Genomic DNA, 23,430 nt, shown 5'->3' with positions numbered 1-23,430 from the left:
AGACATGAACTCTGACCCCCTAGGGGGCAGGGGATTGGTGTTTGTGCAGAGGTGTGTGGCTGGGATCTGCTTCCTCAACTCTGGGAATCCCTCACCTGACACTTTCCACATTCTTTTGACCAGTCTTCCACTATGATAGGAGAGACCAACTTAGCAAACTTCTCAAGTGGACAAGGATGCGTGCAGCCTGGTAGCCTGAGTGGATAAGGATCCGTCAAGGAGTCATTCCGAAAGTACATTTCAATGCTGTAGTGCCTGATGTGCAGCGCCCGGAAGAAAAAGAAAGATTAGATCTTTATATCTGAGATTTCCTCTTCAGAGACACAGCCTTTGTTAATGGAAATTATTGTAGAACAAATTCTTCAGGAATAGAGACCTTGGCAAAGACGCCCAAAGCTCAGTGCTCCTTAGAACAGTCATGTCACTGCTAAAGTCACAGGTCATGTCAGCAGGCCCTTTTGAAATATTTAATTAAATGAAAACAGAACCAGACCCTATGTAAGGATGTTTGACTGTGATAAGCTTTAAGGGGTAGCTTGAAAACTATCGCTACCATTTAGGGAAGCAGTCACATTTATCCATTCACTTAATTCCCACCACTAAACTTAAGTGTGTTTTCTTTCTCTCTCTCTCTCATATTTCAGTCAATTATTAGTTTTGAATGCATTTAATGCAACATTGTGAATAGGACTGCTCAGTAAAATTCATTTAAAATATAATTATATTTCATGAGGATGCTTTTCTCTCAAAAATAATCTAAGGCATTAATGAATTGGTATCTGAAAGCAAAACACATTTGCTTGCTGCAGATGTGTCAAGATACTTGCCCACTGTTTTCTTGGTAGAGTTCAAAAAACTGGCAAGCACTGTACGATGGCAGTTTTCCATTGAAAATATTGAGCGCCATCTGAAGGGCACCAATTGTGGTGTCATGCTATAAAAAAGAAAAATAATGCTCACATGTAATACAGTAGTTGCTTTTAAGTGGGGTTTTGCTGCCCCTACTTCCAACAACCTTTTTTAGTTATAGGAAGGGATATTAAAGTAAAACCCCAGTTATAGTCTTTGTTTTTTATTTTTGAGAAACCCATTGCCCCTTTTGCAGGAAAACCCATGGCAGGGTATTGAAGGGGGGAGGAAGGAATCCAAATCTTTCCCTAGAGTATGTCTCTTGTTTGTATGTTTACTGAGCTTGTTTATATACCACTCTAATTGTTGTATTTTAATCACTATACAGGGTCTAGAACCATAGATACTTTATAAATTGCAACAGATAAATAAATTGAGTTACACCAAGTATGAATTTGGTTACAATATGTTAAAATGAAAAATATAGATCTCATACAGCCCGTTTGCACCAAGCCAGCTGCACAAAGTGGCTGTAAAGATGGCTTAAGTTAGGGGAATCTCCAGGTGGCATATAACTGGCATAGCCAGCAGAACTATAGATTACGTGTGGGAGATGTGGTTGAAGTGCTGCTATATTCCAGTGATCCCCTGCTAGTAGAACAGCACCTTGGTGGTTTGTTACATCAGGATACCTCTTAGAGAAGCCCTGACGTTGCTCTATGTTGCACTGGGGGCCAAGTCTTAGAATTGGGATTAGTGGAGAGTAAAGCTGCCTTTGCCAAGCACAGGTTGGCTGAAGATGAGGAGTAAATCCTATGTTTTTGTTTGTTGCACATGTTGCAAAAATACAAAATTCCATTCAGTGTGTTGAGTCCAATTGTATCATATCATTGCTGGTCTTAACTTGTAGCAGGAATGTAACCTTTTTCTTTTAACACTGGAAAGTTGTTGCATCAAAATACATTGGTAACATTGCTTATAATTTCTCCCCTGCATTTGCTCCTAGTACAAGTCAAATGAAGCCCATTCTGTTGAATTCCCACTAGTAAACATATCAATCCAACATTTAGGAAAAATAAAGTTACTCACTGCAGAAAAGATCAGAATTTTTCTCTTGTTTGACGGTTGAGTTGCGTTTTTGATGCTTTTTAGAATAGCATTCACCAGGACACCTTAAAGAAGATGGAGAAGAGCAATGAGGATGTTGATGAATAAAGTGTATTCAGCTGGAAGCCCAAACGCAAAGATCCCAGGTATTAAACAGGAAGATCTGTAATTCATTTTTAGTTCACATGGAATTTAGAGCTTGACAGTGGACGTTACAGAAATGAAAAAAAATATGTTTAACCCAGGGTAGTTTGAGAAACAGGAGCATTAGAACCTAGGCTAGAATACGCTGAGAATCAGGGTTACAAGGCCTGCCCCTTAAGTTAGGCTGCGCTGCCTTCTCCTCGATTACATTTCCTTCTATTAACAGCTGCGTGTAAGAGAAATATTTCAACCATTCACTTGCCATAAATTCTGACTGTTGCCTTTTCCCTCAAGGCTTGGTTCTTGAGTCTTTTTAGCCTAGGGCACTTTTGTGCTGTTCTCCCAGAACAAAAGTGTCCTAAAGCCAGCAGAACCAGCCAATGGAGGAATCCTTCTAGTGGCACCTACACCATTCCCTTTCCTGCTCCCAGCATAGGGGCTTGGCCAGGGAGAAGGGATGTGGCTGAGGTGTCCCTGCAGTTTGTCAATCCCTGCCTGCTAGAGCCCTGGGGGCCAGCTGTCAGGCAGTGGAGTTTAGAGCTGGCTTGAGGCTCTTCTACTTTACTCTATGGTGGGAACCAATGTAGAACCAGACCCAAGATGAGAGGGCTACCAAGGACTCTGAATCCCCTATCATCAGCTGTGCCCGGAGCTGCTTGGGGGCAGGTTTATATCTGGGCCTCAGTGAGGTCACCATGAAGGTGTTTCCAAGGTTAACATTAAATGAGAGAAAACAAATCAAAGTTCAATAAACAATTAGATTTAATGTTGGACAAATAGAACCTAAACCAGGTCTAGGCTGCTGTCATTCATTTAAATACTAGTAAATAAATACAACTATGACATAGTTGGCATCACAGAAACCTGGTGGGCTAATACACATGACTGGAATATTGGTATAAAAGGGTACAGCTTGCTCAGGAAGGACAGGCAGGGGAAAAAAGGGAAAAGGTGCTACCTTATATATTAAAAAAGTATACACTTGGACTGAGGTTGAGCTGGAAATAGGAGACAGACTTGTTGAAAGTCTCTGGGTAAGTATAAAAGGGGTAAAAAACAAGGTGATGGCATGGTAGGGGTCTACTACAGACCACCTAACCAGGAAGAAGAGGTGGATGAGGCTTTTTTAAACAACTAACAAAATAATCCAAAGCACAGAATTTGGTGGTGATGGGGGATTTCAATTACTCAGACATTTGTTGGGAAAATAACACAGCAGGGCACAGATTATCCAATAAATTCTTGGAATGTATTGGACACAATTTTTTATTTCAGATGGTGGAGAAAGCTACTAGGGAAAAGGCTGTTCCAGATTTGATTTTGACAAATAGGGAGGAACTGGTTGAGAATTTGAAAGTGGAAGGCAGCTTGGGTGAAAGTGATCATGAAATGATAGAGTTCAGATTCTAAGGAATGGTAGGAGGGAGAACAGCAAAATAAAGACAATGGATTTCAAGAAGGCCGAATTTAGCAAACTCAGGGAGTTGGTAGGTAAGATCCCATGGGAAGAAAGTCTAAGGGGAAAAACAATTGAAGATAGTTGGCAGTTTTTCAAAGAGCCACCATTAAGGACACCAGAGCAAAAGACTACCCTGGCTTACCCAGGAGATCTTCAATGATCTAAAAATCAAAAAAGAGTCCTACAAAAAGTGAAAACTAGGTCAAATTACAGAGGATGAATATAAACAAATAACACAAGTATGTAGGGACAAAATTAGAAAGGCCAAAGCACAAAACGAGATCAAACTAGCTAGAGACATAAAGGGTAACAAGAAAACATTCTACAAATACATTAGAAGCAAGAGGAAGACCAAGGACAGTGTTGGCCCATTACTCAATGAGAGAGGGAAAATAACAGAAAATGTGGAAATGGCAACGGTGCTTAATGACTTCTTTGTTTCAGTTTTCACCGAGAAGGTTGGTGGTGATTGGATGTCTAACATGGTGAATACCAGTGAAAAATGAGGTAGGATCAGAAGAGGCTAAAATAGGGAAAGAGCAAGTTAAAAATTAGACAAATTAGATGTCTTCAAGCCGCCAGGGCCTGATGAAATGCACCCTAGAATACTCAAGGAGCTGACTGAGGAGATATCGGAGCCATTAGCAATTATCTTTGAAAAATGATGGAAGATGGGAGAGATTCCAGAAGACTGGAAAAGGGCAAATGTAGTGCCAATCTATAAAAAGGGAAATAAAGAGAACTTGGGGAATTAAAGACCAGTCAGCTTAACTTCTGTACCCTGAAAGATAATGGAGCAAATAATTAAGCTATCAAATTGCAAACATCTAGAAGATAATAAGGTGATCAGTAACAATCAGCATGGATTTGTCAAGAACAAATGCTGTCAAACCAACCTGATAGCTTTCTTTGACAGAGTAACAAGCCTTGTGGATAGGGGGGAAAGTGGTAGACATGGTATATCTTGACTTTCGTAAAGCTTTTGATACTGTCTCGCATGACCTTCTCATAAAAAAACTAGGGAAATGCAACCTTGATGGAGCTACTATAAGATGGGTAAAAAACTGGTTTGAAAACCGTTCCCAGAGAGTAGTTATCAGTGGTTCACAGTCATGCTGGTAGGGCATAACAAGTGAGGTCCCACAGGGATCAGTTCTGGGTCTGGTTCTGTTCAATATCTTCATCAATAATTTAGATAATGGTATAGAGAGTACACTTATAATGTTTGCGGATGATACCAAGCTGGGAGGGGTTGCAAGTGCTTTGGAGGATAGGATTAAAATTCAGAGTGAACTGGAGAAATGGTCTGAAGTAAATAAGATGAAATTCAATAAGGACAAATGCAAAGTACTCCATTTAGGAAAGAACAATCAGTTGCACGCATAAAAAATGGGAAATGACTGCCTAGGAAGGAGTACTGTGGAAAAGGATCTGGGGGTCATAGTGGACCAGAAGCTAAATATGAGTCAACAGTGTAACCCTGTTGCAAAAAAAGTGAACATCATTCTGGGATGTATTAGCAGGAGTGTTGTAAGCAAGACACGAGAAGTAATTCTTCTGCTCTGTGCTGATTAGGTGTCAACTGGCGTATTGTGTCCAGTTCTGAGCGTCACATTTCAGCAAAGATGTGGACAAATTGGAGAAAGTCAAGAGAAGAGCGACAAAAATGATTAAAGGTCTAGAAAACATGACCTATGAGGGAAGATTGAAAAAATTGGGTTTGTTTAGTTTGGAAAAGAGAAGACTGAGGGGGGACATAACAATTTTCAAGTACGTAAAAGGTGGTTACAAGGAGGAGGGAGAAAAATGTTTTTCTTAACCTCTGAGTATAGGAGAAGAAGCAATGGGCTTAAATTGCATCAAGGGAGGTTTAGGTTGGACATCAGGAAAAACTTCCTAACTGTCAGGGTGGTTAAGCACTGGAATAAATTGTCTAGGAAGGTTGTGGAATCTCCATCATTGGGGATTTTTAAGAGCCGTTTAGACAAACACCTGACAGGGATGGTCTAGATAATACTTAGTCCTGCCATGAGGCAGAGGGACTGGATTAGATGACCTCTCAAGGTTCCTTCCAGTCCTATGATTCTATGTCAGGCTCAGGTCAGAATGGCCTTGAATCTTACCCTAGGATTTCTGCAACCATCTCTTAAATTTGGACTAGGGTAACTAAAGGCATTTCTACATTCAGGAAATGTACATTTAGGACATCCCAGGGATCATGCAAATACCAGTGTTCAAAATACATTTTTAAATGTTTATTACTGTGTCCAGGTATATTTAGAAACACATCGTAGTGCCATTTTAACAAGGAGCTTTGCATGAGTACGGAGACTTGATTTGTCATATAGTATCAGCTCCTCCCTTTTCAGTGCTGTGTAATATTTTATTTACCTCCCTGTAGTCGTGATTTGTCTTTTGTTTTGTATATCCCAAAGAGTGACTGTAAGGACAATGCTGCCAGCTCCTTCATCTTCTTCATTATATCTGGAGAAGCCCATTTAGGGAGAGTATAATTGTGAATACTCTATAGTAAAAAAGGAAAATGAACATTATTTTTCTCCCATTCATTTTCTTTTCCCCCAGCCCACCCTTACACTGTTGCCTTTGGACTCCCTGTGGCTTTCTCCCAGTTCCTTCATCGTGTGGCTTCATTTCCTGGCATCTCCCCCGGTACACCCTTTTAGGGAAGTTCCATTGGGGCCCCAATGGAAATGTAATTCTTTCTCTTTCTGCAGTCGCTTTCCATCTTGGTTTCTGCTAGTGTGCGGGTTTGGCATGTCCTCCCTGGCCAACTCACTCCTGCCCCTTCTCTACCACTGGATCTGCAAGGCATAATCTAGCTCATAGTGGGGAACTCTCATTTCCTGACTCCCAGTTCCCTGTTCTAACCACTAGACAATGCTGCTACCACTTATTTTCAGCTTCCAGCTAAGTATTTCTATAGTTATAAGGAGTTGTTCTAAAGAAAATACTTTTTTTCTATTAGCAAAAATCATGATGAGCTTCTCAGCATGCTTGTGTAACTACAGTAACTCACTGGGTTGTACAGAAAGGGAAATAATATGAGGAGATGGATTTTAGTGTCCTGTTTTAAAGGGATGATAAATAACAGGGATGAATGAAGATTAGTTTTCTAAATTGTAAACTACGCTTTGAGAATGTCCTTTTCTAATGCACTAAATTATGCTTCATTATCATTCACCATTCTTCAAATGGTGCTGAAAAGAAACCAAGCTCAGGACAGAACAGAAGATCAGTCATTACTGTGTTTGGTTGAAACCAAATTGCTGTGTTTAGCTGAATCAGATCTTCTGGATTAGTCTCCCTCTCGCTTTCTCTTTTAAATACCTCACAAAGCAGAGTATCGTACGTATTCCAGGCTTTGAACTTATTCAGTTGTTTGAGTGTGTCCAGGTCATATCCTGTGTTAGCTGCCATAGTTTTTAAAACACCCTGAAAGACAAAAACAAAAGGAAACGTACACAATGAATGCCTCAATACACTCAGATACATGTTCATGTGGACTCATAGGCCCTGATCCTGCAAACTCTTACATGCGTGCTTAACTTTACACATGTGAATAGTCCCAATGAGGGTTTTTTGTTGTTGCAGTTCTCACTCGTGGCCCCTAGATGCTACTGCTCTTTCGGTTTCTGTGACTGCCTTTTGCTCATCCTTGCTATTCTTCATTGGAAGGCTCCACTTGCTGCTGCTTCTCTCCCTGCCTTGAGTACTTCACCCCAAGGAGAAGGTGCAACCTCACTCACCTCTTCAAGTGAACCTTCCAAAATGGGAGCTCCCTTGGGGAAGTGGATAAAGAGAGAGAAGGCACTGGGGGAAGGGGAAGCGGAAGAGAGGAACAAGGGAAAAAGGAAATGGAAACCCCAAGGCAGGAGGGAGGTGGAGAACCTACGGGATGGAATGGGAACAAAGCCCAGAGGAAGAATTCAGGAAAGAAGGAAGAGAGAAAAACAAATTATGTAGTGACAGGAAAAGGGAAACTGCCTGGATGACTGGAAAAGGGCAATGTTGGGATGGGAGAGATGTCTCACAAAGATGCCAAAAAGGGAACCAGGCTTGCCAGCTGCCCCATGAAGATGGTGGTGAGGAGAGGAGACAAGACCTGCTATTTGCTCCCAGTCACTCTGGTGAGGATAGCAGACCACCAGCCTTCTCTCTCCCACAGAAGACAACAGTTTGCGGGGACTGAGGCCTCTTAATGGGGGAGGGTTGTTTGTGTATGAGCAGTTGAGCAGTTTGGTGGGGTTGGATAAGCATCCAAAGTTTAAGTTGCTTCTTGAAAACTCTAGGATTCTCCCATCACTGTTTAATATGTGTATTTTACAATATTGGTTCATGCATTTGCAGCTTGTGTCCTTGTGACAAAACATCATTACATATTGCTGTAAGGTTGCAATGTATGGGGCAAAGAATGTAGCGAATGTGGGATTTTCAATCCAGGAAGAGGATCAGTTCTTTGAAACAGCCTGAAAAACTATATCAGCTTTGGGGTTCTGATAATTAAATGAATCATACGAGACGCCATCTAAATGTCACCAGAATGTGTACACTCTAGCTGGCAGCCAGGTGACCTCTACACCTCTAGGACTGACTTTGGAAAAATCTTTCAAAAACTGAGCAATCCTGCACCTTGCCTCTGGACTACCAGAATGGCAACCAGTTTGAGAACCACAGTCCTTGACTACCAGTCCTGTGAAAATTAAGCAGAATTACATTGGAGTGAAATGAATGTGAAATATGGAAGCCCCACTATGTCCTTCGCTCCTTGTGAATGATTTATATCAATTTGACTTTATAAAAAAAAAAAGGTACCCGCAATGTAATGTTTGTGAGAGTTGTCTTTCCTTCTAACCCCGAGGGGCCTGAAACTGCCTGAGGTTATGCAGGGCTCTGCCTTCCTTATCTTTTTTGCAATAACCTATTTATGCACCATATCCAGAGACCATTTGTGAAGCCCTGCTCATGTTAGGCCTGGTCTATATGTCTCTCAGGCATGTGAAAAATCCAACCCCCCAGAGATCTAGCTATACTGATCTAACCCTTGGTATAGACCAGCACAAGGTCGATGGAAGAATTCTATAGTAATTATATAGTTGGTATAGCTGAGTGGGGGTGTGTGTGTGGGGGGGGGGGCAGGCTTTGTCTCATCCATGAGAGATGTAGCCATACGAAAGTAAATTCCTATTTTAGACCAGGCCTTACTGTGCACTTATTCGTGTGAGTAAGGGTTTCACAACTGGTTCTGCAGGGACCCTTGCTCTGTGCTCCTGCAGAGGGTGGCTGTGGGAATGGGTGAAGCTGGCCAGCACAGCAGTTGGTGCAGAGTGGGAAGTAAGCTGCACAAGGTAAAAGTTGGGCACAGCTTGCTTTCCCCCATAAAACAAGGAAGAAGCAGGAACTGCCTAGTGACACTGAGGCAGCACAACTAGGCACTGCTTGAGCAGGCTACCCAATGTAGCAGTGGCTACTCCATAGACTGTCTGTGTTGTTCAAGGCCTGTTCACCCTATTTACTTATTGCTAGGCTTACGGAGGCTGTAGCAGGAAAAGTTGGGGGGTATTTGGGTGAAGATGTGTGTCAAGGCCAAAGCAGAAACACTGCTCAACTTTGGGTGAGAGGATGCAAATAAATAGCATTGTAATGAAACTTGCACAAGGAGAAATGCTTGAGTTGTTTTTACATTGGTTTTGCATTGCAACAGTCACATCCTGAGGTCTTTATTTCTCCTCAGTTTCAGCAGAGTAATCACATCTGTATGATTGGTTCTGTGCTACACTGTAGTGCAGGAAATTGCTGCCTCCGGAATATTTTCAGTCTCATTAGACTATTTAGCACAAATTAAATATAACTCAAAATAGCCTGAGCTAGTTAGTGATACATTCACATCTAAACATTAAAATTAAAATAAAACTCAAGTTTAAATATATATTTGAGACTTGTTCAGTGTACAAGTATATTAATATTTTTATAGTAATATTAGCCTGTCTTGTGGTAATTTTATTTTTAAGAGGCTGTTGTTCCTCGGGAGACAGTAACAGCATTTCAGTAAATGGAAACAATCCAATGTTACAATCCCTTAAGTTTACAGTCTTTCCTTTTTGTTTTACCATATAGGGTTGCAACTTGTTTTGAAATTGCCATGATGTCAGGGTTTCATTCTGAAGTTCATCAAAACATGGACAGTTAGAAGAAGGAAAGTGCAGAATCTGAAATAAAAAAAAGTTAAACTTGTCATGTGGTCAGGCACTTTGAATGGGATCCACACAGGAACATAGGTGTTGCAAAATTGGGCATCACAGCTCCTAACTTTTAGGTGCCTAGGAAATAACAGGAACAACACTGGGATCCACAAAGCCTAAGAAAGGGGTCTAAGCTCCCTATCCAATGAAGGGGAGAGGTAGGCTCCTTAGACTGTGATCCACAAAAGCCAGCATGGCTAGGTGGGGAGCTGCCCAAGCTAGCCAATGGCAGTTGCTGATGACAGGGATGTGTGCTAACCACTGGCTGTCTCTCTCAGAGTTAGGTACCTTAGTCCAGGCTGAAGGGAGGTGCATATCTTTGCTTAGCAATCCATGAATAGGAATCAGCCACATGGAGTCAGGCAGCTGAAGTACTTAAGCTACTTCTTGAGACATTGAGTTAAGCGCCTGCCTTGCTCCACACACAACAGCCAGAGGAGGGGGTGCCCACCTTATAGCTTTTTGTCCAGTGGTTAGAGCACTCACCTGGGATCTGTGAGACCCAGGTTCAACTTCCCCCTCTCTGCCAGAGAGGGAGAAAAGATATGATCTGGGGTCTCCACCCTCTCAGGCACATTGTCCAACTCCTGAGCTATGGGATATTCTGATTTAGGGCTTCTTCAATCTCTCCTGTGGAAGCTGTTGCTAAATAACTATGGCTAAATAATGAAAGAGTGATTGGAGCATGGGGACTGGACCTGGAGTTTCTCACCTCCTAGGTGGTGCCCTAACCACTGACCTACAGCATTTCTCTCTCTCTCTCTCTCTCTCTCTCTCTCTCCTCTTGCCCAGTGAGTGTTCCATTGTGGATAAGTACTTAAACAGTCTGGGGTTTAGGCACCTAAATACCTTGGTGGATCTGGACCATTGTGACTATCTATTTAACCCAACTTAGCTTCATCTATCATTGTGGTGTCTAACCGTTGTGGATCAGATTCATGAACATGCTGCAGCTGCTTTGTGCCAATCCATTGGTGCAAGTTGTTCATATACTTGGTGAATTTGGGCAGTGGAAGATTTTGCTGGCATGTCGAGGAAGCCGTTAATCTAGCTGATCCCTACTGTCAGAATGACCCTCTTAAGCCGCTGTGTATATCTTAGAACTGCTTTGAGAACTGGCCCCTTTCCCAGGATCCAGTGGGTAAAGGTGGTTGAAACTACTTTTTCCCCACTTCTCAACTTCTGAGTCACACCAAATACAGCCCAGCACTGGAACCTGCATATTAGACTGCTGAAAGTTTAGTTTCTTTGTCCAAATCCTGCTCTCAGATTCGTGTGTAAAATATGGCATTGTTTTAGTGGAACCACAATAACATGGTACCTGTTTTGCCGTTAAGTATTCTTGGGAATAAACAAGAGACAGAAGTGAATTGTGCTCCTAAATATAGAAAGGGTGCCTATGTAATAGCTTCATTACTGCTTAATTCACCATGTGTGAAATTCATCCTTATTCAGAGAATATGCACAACGCATGTATCACTTAATTCCTGCTTAAGCCCAGCTTTGATGGCTTAAGAGGGACTTAAGTGTTGCATGTCTTGTATTGGCCTTCTCTGACCTAATGTGAATTTCACTCTGGGTAAATTGGGCAGAATGCACCTCCAGTGCTTCCCCCTGTAATGGTCCTTCCTCACTGAAGTGTCAATACAGAGGCTGGAGCAGATGCTAGCAGAGAGGAGTTAACATTTTAAATTGGAAATATTGCATGACCTCCAGAGTGCGTGTTCTTCTGTAATAGCGGCACACCTTGGAGGTTCAAGGCTACATTGGGAGGCTTTGGAATTGCACAATAACAAACATTCCTTTTGCTTAATTACCACCCTTTGGGTGTTATTACTTAAGCCATTCTCTTTGGTTTCATTAAGTAGTACACAGTGCTGCTAACTGTCAGTTCTTAATGGATCACAATAGGCCAAGAAAATAATCTGTGATCAGGTTTATTACTATATGATACTTTGCCTTAATTTCCCAGTCTGTGTTGTTTGGGGCTTGAAAATACCCACAGACATCTAGATATGGAAGGTTCGGGAAGACAGAGTTCCTGGCTTACAGGTGGTTGGCCTATTCAGCAGAAACTTCAAGTTGCTCCAGGAAGTCATTGTAATTCAACTTTAATTCCCACACCTGGGAAAGTTGCAGACCTGACAGGGAAGAAGAGCACTCATGCAAATGACCTTGTCTCCTCCCACAGCTCCCTTTCCCTTTAAAGTGGTGACTCAGAGAGTTTGGAGGTGTTGGTTTGGATAAACATCTGACAGGTCTGATGCTTATCAAAACCTCTTTCAAGCCCTTCCCACCTGCAAACCTCCCTTCCTCTTGCTTCATTGGAGGACAGAGTGAAGGTTCAAGCTGGGTCTCATCCAGTTTCCTTGACGCACATCTCACTTTCACACATGGCTTTAGAATGGAGTAGTGCTCATGAACATCTCTGGAGCAGACAGGCATGGTGGCCTAATGACAGTGGCCCATCCTCTGATGACGTGGTGTGTGGTGGTTTTATTGTTTCTTGTTTCTATTTCCTCAAAGTACTGTAGATAGCATGAGGAATGAAGCCCTTTCTGTCCCTGCTCTCCGCAGCTTTTGTTCTTGTTAAATCTTTGGCCTGCACAGTGCCTCGTTGCAGCAGCCCCCTCGGCTGACAGATCTGTACCTGAGTCAGTCAGGAAGAGTTGTTTATGCCATAGCTTCTACCTGCCCTGTCATTTGTTAGATACATTCACTTGGGCTGTATGCTTCTCAGGGTTGGGTCTGTCTTTCAATTATGTGTTTATAAAGCACCTAGCACAATGGGGCTCCAATCTATAACTGAGGCCCCTGGGTGCTACTGCAATATAAATTAGTAATAACCACAGAGAGATCGTTTCAGTTTTGATGTAAACGTCTCTCCTTGGCTGACCTCAGGAGCAAACCTGTCAGGCAGGGAAGAGTACAAAGCACATTTAAACTTGAAACCACCTTAAAGGTCTGTCTGTCTGTCTGAAAGAAAGAACCTGCCCCCATGAAAAGATTTTAGTGGAACTTCCTCAGCTTCATTCCTGACAGGATAACATCAGAGCTTCCCTGTGGAGGAGATGGTGATGAGGAATGCATGTCAGCTGTTCAGCCCCTGTAGACTTTCATGCAACAGTTATGGTTGGGCCTGCATGACTGCATGTATTTATAGACCACCAGCTATGGAAGGTGTTGGATTGAACATGTTGAGAGGAATGATATTTTCTCATCTCCTAATTTGTGTTCCTACTGAAAAATCTGATCAGAGGTGGAAAGTTCCCAATTGGTACTCACATGGTCTTTTAATAGTGGCACAGTGCGAAATGGGATGGGTTGCCAACGGATCTGGGGATTCCAGATCTGGTTGCCCACTGGGGGAAAGAGTCCGGCGAGATATACCTGAGCGCTCATAATGGTTCGATCATAATCTGTGCTTTGAATGAAAATCTGAAAGTAAAATGAGAAATATTTTTTTCCTAATAATTAACAAGAGGGCAATTTTATCCAAATTCCCATTCCATGCTTCCCTCTTTTCCTTTCTCCTGTTTTGCATAAATCACAAAAGGTGAAATTCACCCTTGTGCAGAGGGCTAGCAGTAGATTTGTGCACCACTTAAGTCACACTTAAGTCCTGTTTCTAGGAATCTACTTCATCAGTCTAAATGGAATTTCTCTACTGCACCTTTTACCTTGGAATCTAAACACTGAAAAAATTATGAATAAGCATTAAAATCTAGATTAAAAAATCATTTATCCGTTCCTCTGAGATTCAAGCATGTATCGGCATAGGAGCTGGAACTAGAGGCGCGGGGGGTACTGCAGCACCCCCTGGCTTGAAGTGGTTTCTATTATATACAGGGTATACAGTTTGGTTCAATGGTTCTCAGCACCCCCACTATAAAAATTGTTCCAGCACCCCTGTGTATAGGTTTGTATGTTTAAGATGTGTTTTAAATTACTTGTGTGTGCCATTTCTGGGGCAAGGTTGACAGTTTACACATGGTGTTTGCTGGTGCTGCCTTCATTCCCCTGCCCATCATAGTTCACAGTATACCCTATTACTTCCATTATATACATTTTTCGCAATAAGAATGTTCTCAGCTAACAGGCCCCTGATTAGGATATCATCCGAGTATCAGCCTTTTCAGCCATGCTTAGAGCATTTCTCATCTTCAGCCTCATCCATTAGCCCAGTGGGGCAGGATTTTAGGGAAATGTGGGACTGTAATGCAGTTTCCCTCCCTCTCTTGTGACTTTCTGAAATTCTGTTAACCCTTTATATGATGTGCTCTATGGCCAGAATTTTCAAATTTAGGTGCTTAACGTTAGGTTCCTTAATTTATATTTATGCATCTAATTAAGTGGCCTGATTTTCAAAAATGCTGAAATGTTGTTAACCTTATCTCTTGCTTTAATATGGTGGGGGGGTTTTTTGACCCAGTAGTACAAGTCTCACAGTCCAATGGTGCAAGAGAACTTTCCTTCACACAAATTCTGATGCTTACCTCATGCCGGTTATATGTGGCATTCAAGAAGTTTGAGTATCTTTTCCGCATATACTGTCCAAGCTCATATTGCTGCTGCATTCCAATCTGTGTGGACAGCAGTACAGGTGAGTGTCAGTTTAAGGTGGTTGTGAAACTTTAATACAGCTTTTCTTTCCACTCTTCCTTCTGTCTTCAGTGAATTTTTCAAGTGATCATTAACCATTTTTATGCCATATTGTATGCTTCGTGCATGTTTACATCTTGTTTTTCAATGGGAACGTTCACTTATATCCATAAACTAGTATCAGTATACTAGGACACTATACTTTCTAAGATATTGAGGGTGTTAATAGTTAAGTCATAGTTTATGTCCTGCTGTGAGAGATGTTGGGCCTGATTCTACTCTCACTTAGAGCTTTCATATTGATGTAACTCCACTGACTTCAGCAGAGTTATTCCTGATTTACACTGTAGGGTGTGTGTGAGGAGAATCATGCCCAGTAAGTTGAGTGGTCAGTTAGTGCCAAATGAGTGTGTTTGTTTATTTGATTCAAATACTTATGAAGAAAATGATTGGCTTATTCATAGTAACTCACTGTTACTAAATTATTGATCTGACTCCTGAGTTTGTAGCTTGACTCTCATCCCTTTAATTACATTCTGCCATCTTGTTTTGGTGTAACAGCAGCATGTTTTGGAGTGGTATTCTATCTGTTCTGTTAGATCTCTCCAAGACTGTGGGTAGGATCCCTTAACCTTTAGCAGCCAAACAAGCACTTTTATTGAACTGGAGTCTCAGAGATCCACAAAAGAATTTCACATACTTAGAATAAAAAATAACGAATGGAACATTTCAAAATTATTAATGAAAATAAATTAGAGCAGCTTTCTACATGCTAAGACAAAGAAGTTTTTTCTTATCTTAAATGGATTGCCAACACAAATACAGGTCTAACCAGCATGATTATGTATTTTTTTTTTATTTAAATTGCCTCTTATCTGAATACAGCCACATCATCAGGAAGGTGTGCAATACCTTCCCGCCAGGCTGAGTCACATCTCTACCTATAAAGAGCCAGATGGAATTTAACACCTACTGGTGAAATATCACTGCACTAAAGGTTTAATTTATGAATTACACCTACCTGGTTAGTTGCTAATATTTTGTCAGTCACAGATCAGACACCTGCATAATTTTTATTGCATTAATGTTCTCATTTCTGTGAAAAGCCAACAAACCTTGGTAAGCTGTCCAAATCCCTGTGGCCATTCGCTTTCTTTGTGTAGACCAGTTGGAAAGTTTTCAATTGGGGTTCGGTCACCATGTCGAAAAATCTAGTGAGATGAATCAAAGACTGAATTAATTCCCTTTGAGTTTCCTTTTTACTTGTCTGGAAGACTAGCATATCATTTTAGTCCTAGCACCTCTTGGGCAATCCAAAGAACTGGAGAGTCTGCAGAAACACCGGTCAACCCGTCAAGTCTGATTGAAGTATATATTAAGATATTGAGGTATCATTGTGGTGCCCACTGAACTGTGAATGGGAACAGTCTGATGATTTTTCCCACATAGGACATAAAAGTATATTGGCCAAAATTTTGAAACCTGAATGCAAGAGGTAGGCGTCCAAAGCCATATTTAGACACCTAAACAAGTGGCCTGATTGACTTGAGAATACTCACATCTGAAAACCAGACCACTGATTCAGGGGCCTAAATATGGATTTAGGTTCTTAGCTTTGGCTAAGTAAATAGTAAATACCTACTGATATTAGTAAATATCTACTGACTGCTATTTCCCCCCCCCCTCCCCCCCCACTCTTGCATAAGGGCAAGGCACAATCTGACTCCATTGGATCTAGATACTAATATACGTTATCTCAACGTTACTTCCTGTTTTGGTCACCTCAGATGACGGGACTGTTCTTAAAAGTTTGAATTCAAGAATTTGTTTCCATTAACCCTGAAAACAGGGGGAACTGAATTTTTTGCCCTTACATATGTCTGAAATGACTGGTATGCCATGTAAATCTGATTGATTTAAGAAGGTACCTACCTAGATTTTGGGTGGACTTGGAGTGAAATCCTGGCCCTTTGAAGTCAGTGGGAGTTTTGCTATTAACTTCAATGGGACCAGGATTTTACCCTGAGAGTTTGGTCCCTCTGATAAGCAGAACACATGAGCTACTGTGCATGCACATGCAAGGCAAGTGGTGACATGAGTCATGCATCAGAGGGCATATATGATTGCTTTTGTGGTCTTTTTATTCCAGTGTACAAAGAAAGTGCCAGCCCTACATATTCTGTTCTAAATAGCTCTGAATAACTCTGAATTTCCCTTGCCAACTCGCTCATACTGTAGGGTCACAAAAATGCCCCACACCAAATCCCTCCCCCCATTTTATCCTGTACCCCATTTAAAATAATCTCAGACTCATTCCCTGACTTTGCCTTTGCAGTACTATGGACTGGATGCTTCTTTGAGAATAAATGCATCACACTTCCACAAAGCAATTTGATTTTGCAAACAGCTTCATTATAAATAATACTTTCCACTGCTACTGCACCTTTCATCCCAGAAACTCACAAAAATTTACAAATATTAAGTAAGTCCCCCAGTACCTGCTGTGAGGTGTATTATTATTATTTATATTCACTTTACAGATGGTAACCTAAAGCATGCAGCTTTTAACCACTCCCCTAAAAGTGCCAATTACCATGCCCACCCTTCCTGGTAGCCCTCTAGACCAATATCCACAAACACCAGGTGGTAAGGTGAGTGTTAAAAATAAAGAAAAGCTGCCAGTCCTTTAAGGTGAATGTAACTGTATTTTTACCAATTCAGAGTTCATCTTGCTAGAATAGATGTCCCGACTAACACCTAAAGCAGTATAAGGAAGCTTTCTGTAAGGTGCTAATGTTGTGAATAAATGTTGCAGAAGAAACACAGAACCCTAAATTCCTGAACTCTGGTGTTGGGATGTAAGCAAAGGAGAATCTGATTTTCAATATGTTTCATATCTATATGTAATTTTTAATTCCACACTTTTTTGTTACTGATTTAAAATCTTAAAACAGTGTTTTTAATCCCTGCTCACGGTACCTCTAATGAACAAGATAATTAAGTAAAGAGCTGTGTTCCCTGATGATTGAATCAAGTGGACAGAGTGTGAAGGAATGTGGGACACTTGCATCTCTGCTGGGGGGATGGGGAAGAAAAGTCGTTTGTTTCTTTGGCCAAGTATTTGTCATGTTGACATACCACAGGTCTCTTGTGGGATTAATTTGCTCTTTTGGAGAAGCTGATGGCTTTGCTAAGAATGAAGATTAAATTCCCAATTAAAAGGCAGCTATGTAATTTGCATGCAACTGAAAATGTAACTTCATAGCAAGACATTTTTTTCCTAATTTTAAGCCCAGACCAACTCCCATTGAAGTCAGTAGAAAGACTTCTGTAGACTTCAATGACTGTTGGCTCAAGCCCTTGATACAGAAGCGTGCCTTATTTGTTAACTAGTAGCAAGTCACTAAAATCATGGTAGATTTGTAATAGTAGCACTCAGCATCCTGAACTCTGTATGCAACATAACTTCTTGCACACTCTTCAGTTCAAAGTTCTCTCCTTCAAGAATATTTATGGTGCTGAGTAAAACAGCATTGTAGCTCTGTCTGGGTGGGTAAAGAGCGGGAACGTGTGAGGGAGTTTTTAAGATGAAAACATATAAACCAGTGTCCTTTCTGTTCGGTGTAGATTAAAGAAACCTTTTTTAGAAGAGGAGGGATTTACCCTCTTCTGAAAAGTTCCGTGGCTTCTTTAAGTCCACACAAAGCAGAAAAGACCTTGGTTTGTATGTCTTCATCTAAAGATCACTGCATAGCATAAACTTTATGTAACTCCATTTCTCTGTATTGGAAGGGTGAAGAGCTGAATAAAGACTACTGAGGCCTAAGCCCATGGTTCTTGGAAGTCACAACAGAGGAGGAAGTTGAGTTTATAGGTTTAACAAAACCAAATTGCCTCCCAAAACTGGAGTGTTTGAACAATATTTATAAGCGGGGTTTCCTTCCCTTTTGTCCTTTTCCTATCTCTTCCTTGCCTGTTTTTTCCTTATCTTGTTTCCATCTCTCGAGAGATGGGCCCAAGCCAAAACGCTGCATTCGAATGACTCCCCCAAGTTTGTAGAAGTTTGAATCTGAACTTCACAGCTAGGATCCATCTCTCCTTGCATAACTCAGAGCAGAGAAGATGGCAAGTGTGGGCAGAACCATAATGCACAAAAAAGAGGGGAAGGGGAAATTGAGTGGGTGGGGAACATCTGGTATTGTCCATTGGAAAACATAGTAAATTATGCGGAAATATATGGCTCTGGGTAATTTTGAGCCCCTGACGCTCACTCTGTGCCATACTAACCCCAACAGAGATCATAGAGAGAGTGGGGAGGCAAAAGCAGTATGGCAATGAAACCAGCCATGCTACCAGTGCCAGGAAATCAACAGAGGTTGGGAAGCTGAGCAGGTTTGCTCAAGGTTCCAAAGTGTTTGAACTACCTGGGTTCTTTGCCTGTGTGCCACACCCCTCTGCCTCTTCTCCAATGCTGCCTATCCTGTGTTACAACAGCGAGGATTTGGTGCAACTTCAGCTTCTCAGAAATGACTCACCTTTTGGGCGAGTGACTTCTTTCCTAGATCCATGGGTGGGGACTATATGGTTCTATGAATCTGTGATTTATAGATGCAATGTCTTAGAAGTTCATTTCTAGCTAATGGGATTCTGCTAGATATTTCCCATTTTTTCTACCAGATCGCATTTGACATTCAGCATCAGGGCCCTGCACAACAGCTCCAGTGGAGGTTAAAGTTTACACGTCAGAAGGAAAGTCAAAATAGCATTTTGATAAAAAGGCTTAAATTATTCCTGTTCAGTGAAAAGAACTAGTGGTCTGTAAAGCACAAAGTGCAGAGTCAGCGCAAAGGTGAAAGTCAGCTGGAGAAAGCTTGGCAGCTTTTCAGAATGTGGCAAAATCTTGAAAGTAAGAAAGGGAAACATTTGTCTTGTTTACTGCTGCAGGTGTGCTTTATGCTGTGAGTTGCTGCTAGGAGGGAAAAGTAATAAGAAAAAGAAAGGGGTAAAAATAGTTTCCATTTCGGCACATCATTTCAGTATATCGTTCAAACTCAAATCAGTGAGCCCAGGAGACAACACTTAAAAGATAAGAATTCCATCCAGTGAAGCTGTGCCAGGGAAGGGGAAATATACTCTGGTGGTAAGACCCAGATCTATAGAAATTGTATAGCTGATTGCTCAACCAGCTAAAGAGTAACTGGAATACTAGAATAATTTAGCCTTTATCTGAAAAGGAGGAGAATTTACATGAAAATTCTCTGGAATAGCAATTATTGTAAGTAAGGAAATAAATAAATAAAATGGTGTATGCTATCCTAGAAATAAATGGAGTACTATGTTCTTTTTTAGTGGGTGGGAGAAAGTGAATGGAATAGAGGTAAAGAGGTGGTTCTTAGATATTAAGGACTTGATTCTCCAAGAAAGTGAGCACCTCCTATGAATGGCTTTGCAGAACTCTCAGTTAATAAATTGGGCCAGGACATCAATTTATAGAACATAGTTACACCTATTCAGCTCAAGCTTAAGTTGCTTTAGAGTAGTGGTCCTCAAACTATGGGGCGGGCCTCCCAAGGCATGAGAAAGTGTCAAGGGAGGTGCGAGCTGTATCCTTTTCTTGGGGGTGTGTGGGGGGGAAGAGCTCTGGCTGTCAGTCACAATTAGCTGGGGCTCGTGCAGAAGGGCCATGCACATCCAGGAGGTGGGGATAAAGGGGACAGCTGGAGTCCTGGCAGCCTGGGGCTGACAGCTGGAGCCCCAGCCTCTTCTTCCCCACCCCACGCCTCAATCCCTCACCGAAGGCAGCCTTGGGATCTTCTTCCCCCCATCCATCACATGGAGGTGGTGGGGCTCCAGCTGCCAGCGTTGTGGTAGCAGCAGCAGCGCAAAAATAAGGGTGGCAATGGGACTCTAAGTCTGCTGTGAAAAGTGATATTGATGAATATCACTTTTCACATTGCCACCCAGTGGCGCTGGAACAGTTTTTAGAGTGGGGGCAGGGCCAATCAGAGGGGGGGGGGGGGGGCCAGGAGGGCCATTTGGCCTGGGCCTCAAGCTTAAAGGGCGCCTCAAAGGAATTGCTTCAAGAAATACTCAGACTTGGACTCTGGGGTGTTTCCTAATATCACAATTGCATTGTGTATTTTTGCCAGTTTGCCTGCATCAGTGGCTTCAGGTGAAAGCACCTTCAACGTGTTGAAGCAGGTAAAGAACTAGCACCGTTCAACTATGCGATAAGAGCATTTGAATGGGCTTGCCATGCTTAATATCAATTGTGATATTGCATGAAAGATAGATTTTTTCCTCAATAATTAGTGCATTTGCACAGACAAAGGCTAGAAAAGCATTTGTTAAATAAAAAATATTCAAATTATGTCTCACTCTTTTTTTGGTGCCTTATTTTATTTTCATGTGTCGTCATTTTTTATTTTTATTATGGGTAGCGGCCTCAAAAGCTGGAAGTGGCCCGGGCCTCTCTGGACCTCTGAGAGGGCCTGAGTGGGGGTGCTGAGCTGCGCCCCCCTTACCCCTGTCCACACTCCTCAGCCGCCCCTACACCTGGGGTTGGGAGCAGGGCCATGGCTTTGGGAGGCGGGACATGGACGGGGTAAGGGGACCAAGGCTGAGGCCACAGCTGGGGTTGGGTGCGGAAGTCGGGGAAAGGAGAGGAGTCCTGGGTACAAGGCCAGAAGCCGAGCCCCAGACACGGGGCCGACAGCCAGGACCCTGCATATGCAAAACCTAGGGGTGCTGCAGCACCCCCACACCTCTACTTCCCACACCTATGTTGCCACCCTTCTGTGTTGCTGCTGGTGTGCACTGCCTTCAGAGCTGGATGCCTGGCCAGCAGCCGCTGCTCTGCCTTCAGAGCTGGGTGGTGCTATATGTACTTGGGGGGGTGGGGGGGTGCAGGGACATAAACGACTACAGACACAAAGAAGGGGGGCCTGATCAATACGTTTGAGAACCACTGCTTTAGAGAGTTCCATTCTCCAGATGTGCCATCTGCCTGATGCCACCTATGCATTCAGTGCCCTTTCACTCACTTTCATACTCTTAAGATATTCCTATATACATGCACTAATGAATGGGACAGATTTTGAACATGTTGCTGAAAATAGAACTTGGATCTCTTCTTTGCCTGGTGCCTGATCCATCTCCCTTTGAGATTCCCACTGAAGTCAATGGGAGTAGGATAAGACGTTCTGGCCCACGAGCCAAATGGTTCTCCTACTAACGTCAGCCAGTAGAGACATAAGAAATATCACAGATTTTCTTTCTTTGGCACAGACAGTAGAGTAAGCACACAATAGGTCATACTGTTTTCTCTACATGGATCAGTAAGTGCTCATTGGGAACTGTGGAAGGTATAAGAATGTTTGGATAACAGAGTTTCTTGTTACAAACAATAATTCCAATGCCTAGGATTCAATATTGGCAACAACACTTTAAACTGAATCTTCTTTATCACTGCCACCCGTATATATATCTAAAAAGAAAGATATAAAGGGCCAGCTTCAAAACATACTATTGAAATTCCAGATCCATTGGGGGAAAGCCTCCCCAAATCTGTTGAGGGGAAATGGATATTATATTGTCATTCTATAGACTTTAAAACTAGAAATAAGCCATGAAAAATTGTTGCAGCCAGTTTCCAAATTCATCCTAGTTAATGCAGCATGTACACCACAACACTGTATAAATGATGCTTCATATGCCTCTGCATGCTGCTAGGCCAATTCAGCTGTCATAAGAAATAAAATACATGCATTTCTAGCATGCCTTCCATTTGAATTTACCTTTGAAACACCTATGAGCTAAGCAAGTATCCTCAACTCTACAGATGGGAAAACTGAGGCACATAGAGATTGACATGGGCACACAAAGGATGGGAGGGACAGACAAGGATAGAACCCCAATCTCTTGACTGCCGTTCATGTGCTTTAACCACACATCTTCTTTTAACTAGTAAAAAAATCTTTACAATTTGACTTATTTTATCTTCATTAAGATGAGCCTTTAAGGCTTGATTGTAGGTACATAGAAATGCCTACAATATTTCTTTCCTTGTGGAATCTGTACAAAGAGGGGTTGAAATCTTACATTTTTATCAATTCAAGGAACACCATACTAAAATCATTACCAGCGATTAAATGAAGAGGCCATCTACTTACGACAACAACAAATTTCAGCCTTCTTTCTGCAGCAGTTTGGTGAAGCAGAATGAGGAAAAGACTAAAAGCGAAGCAAAAACTCCTGGACCTGCATGGAAGCCGTGTCGTTCCCATCCTGGCAGCAGCTGGAAAAGCTTTGTAGCTACAGTAGCTCTTCAGGTTTATCAACCTGAAGTGAAGCTGTACTTTCAAAAGGACAAAAGGGGTGGATCTGCTTCCTGTGCATTTCAAATGCAGGAGAAACTTGGGGGTGATTATGTAACACATCTAGCCTTTTAAATCATTTTCTTTCCAGGTTGCTGTTTACATTCTTTTTAACCTAATTCAGTGTTGCCAGAAGGCAAGTAAAAAGAATGCCAAATCTATTATTTTTACTAACTCTCATGATTTTAAGACCAATCTCATGATTTTTGGTGAGCCTGCCTCATGAGTTTTGAACATTTGGGGTTGACAATAGTGTGGTTTCGTTTTTTCCCAGGTGATTTGCGGGGGAGGGGTTAAAAATAAGGGGGTCATTATTCCATAAATAACCAGATTTCCATATTTTTGCATCTCTGCTTTGTCTATATTTTTCAGTTCTTGGACACTTTACAGGAGGCAGTACGGCCTGGAGGAATAAGCATTGGACTAGGAGAAGGGCAATCCTCAGTTTCCCTTTGCTCCCTCCCAGTCACCTCTCCTCCCCCTTCACCACTATTTTAAGCCCTTCTTCCATTCCTGCACCATTCTCCTCCTACACTCTAACTCAACTTCCCACGACCATGTCAAGCTACTTTTTAAAAATAATATAAACAAAAACTAAAATATATTAAAACTACCCTGTTCCCAACAACTGTAA

The 23,430-nt window shown here is 41.9% G+C and overlaps 1 protein-coding gene across 1 annotated transcript; it reads right to left on the bottom strand.

Moving 5' to 3' along the window:
* Window positions 1-95: 95 nt before the first annotated feature.
* LOC112102144 (prostatic acid phosphatase-like) lies at window positions 96-22,706 on the bottom strand (the record flags this gene model as incomplete). Its single annotated transcript, XM_026658349.1, has 10 exons — window positions 22,593-22,706; window positions 15,537-15,632; window positions 14,316-14,402; window positions 13,105-13,257; window positions 9,688-9,786; window positions 6,908-7,012; window positions 5,951-6,083; window positions 1,939-2,021; window positions 828-934; window positions 96-255 (listed from the first exon to the last, which is right to left on the bottom strand). Coding segments are annotated over exons 1-10 (1,137 nt in total), but the record flags the coding sequence as incomplete, so codon positions are not given.
* Window positions 22,707-23,430: the final 724 nt, after the last annotated feature.

Source organism: Terrapene carolina, unplaced genomic scaffold, assembly GCF_002925995.2.
Source record: "Terrapene carolina triunguis isolate 2854851 unplaced genomic scaffold, T_m_triunguis-2.0 Scaffold428, whole genome shotgun sequence".
Classification (NCBI taxonomy): domain Eukaryota; kingdom Metazoa; phylum Chordata; order Testudines; family Emydidae; genus Terrapene; species Terrapene triunguis.
Note: the sequence above shows the minus strand (reverse complement) of the source record. Positions and strands in the feature narration are given on the sequence as shown.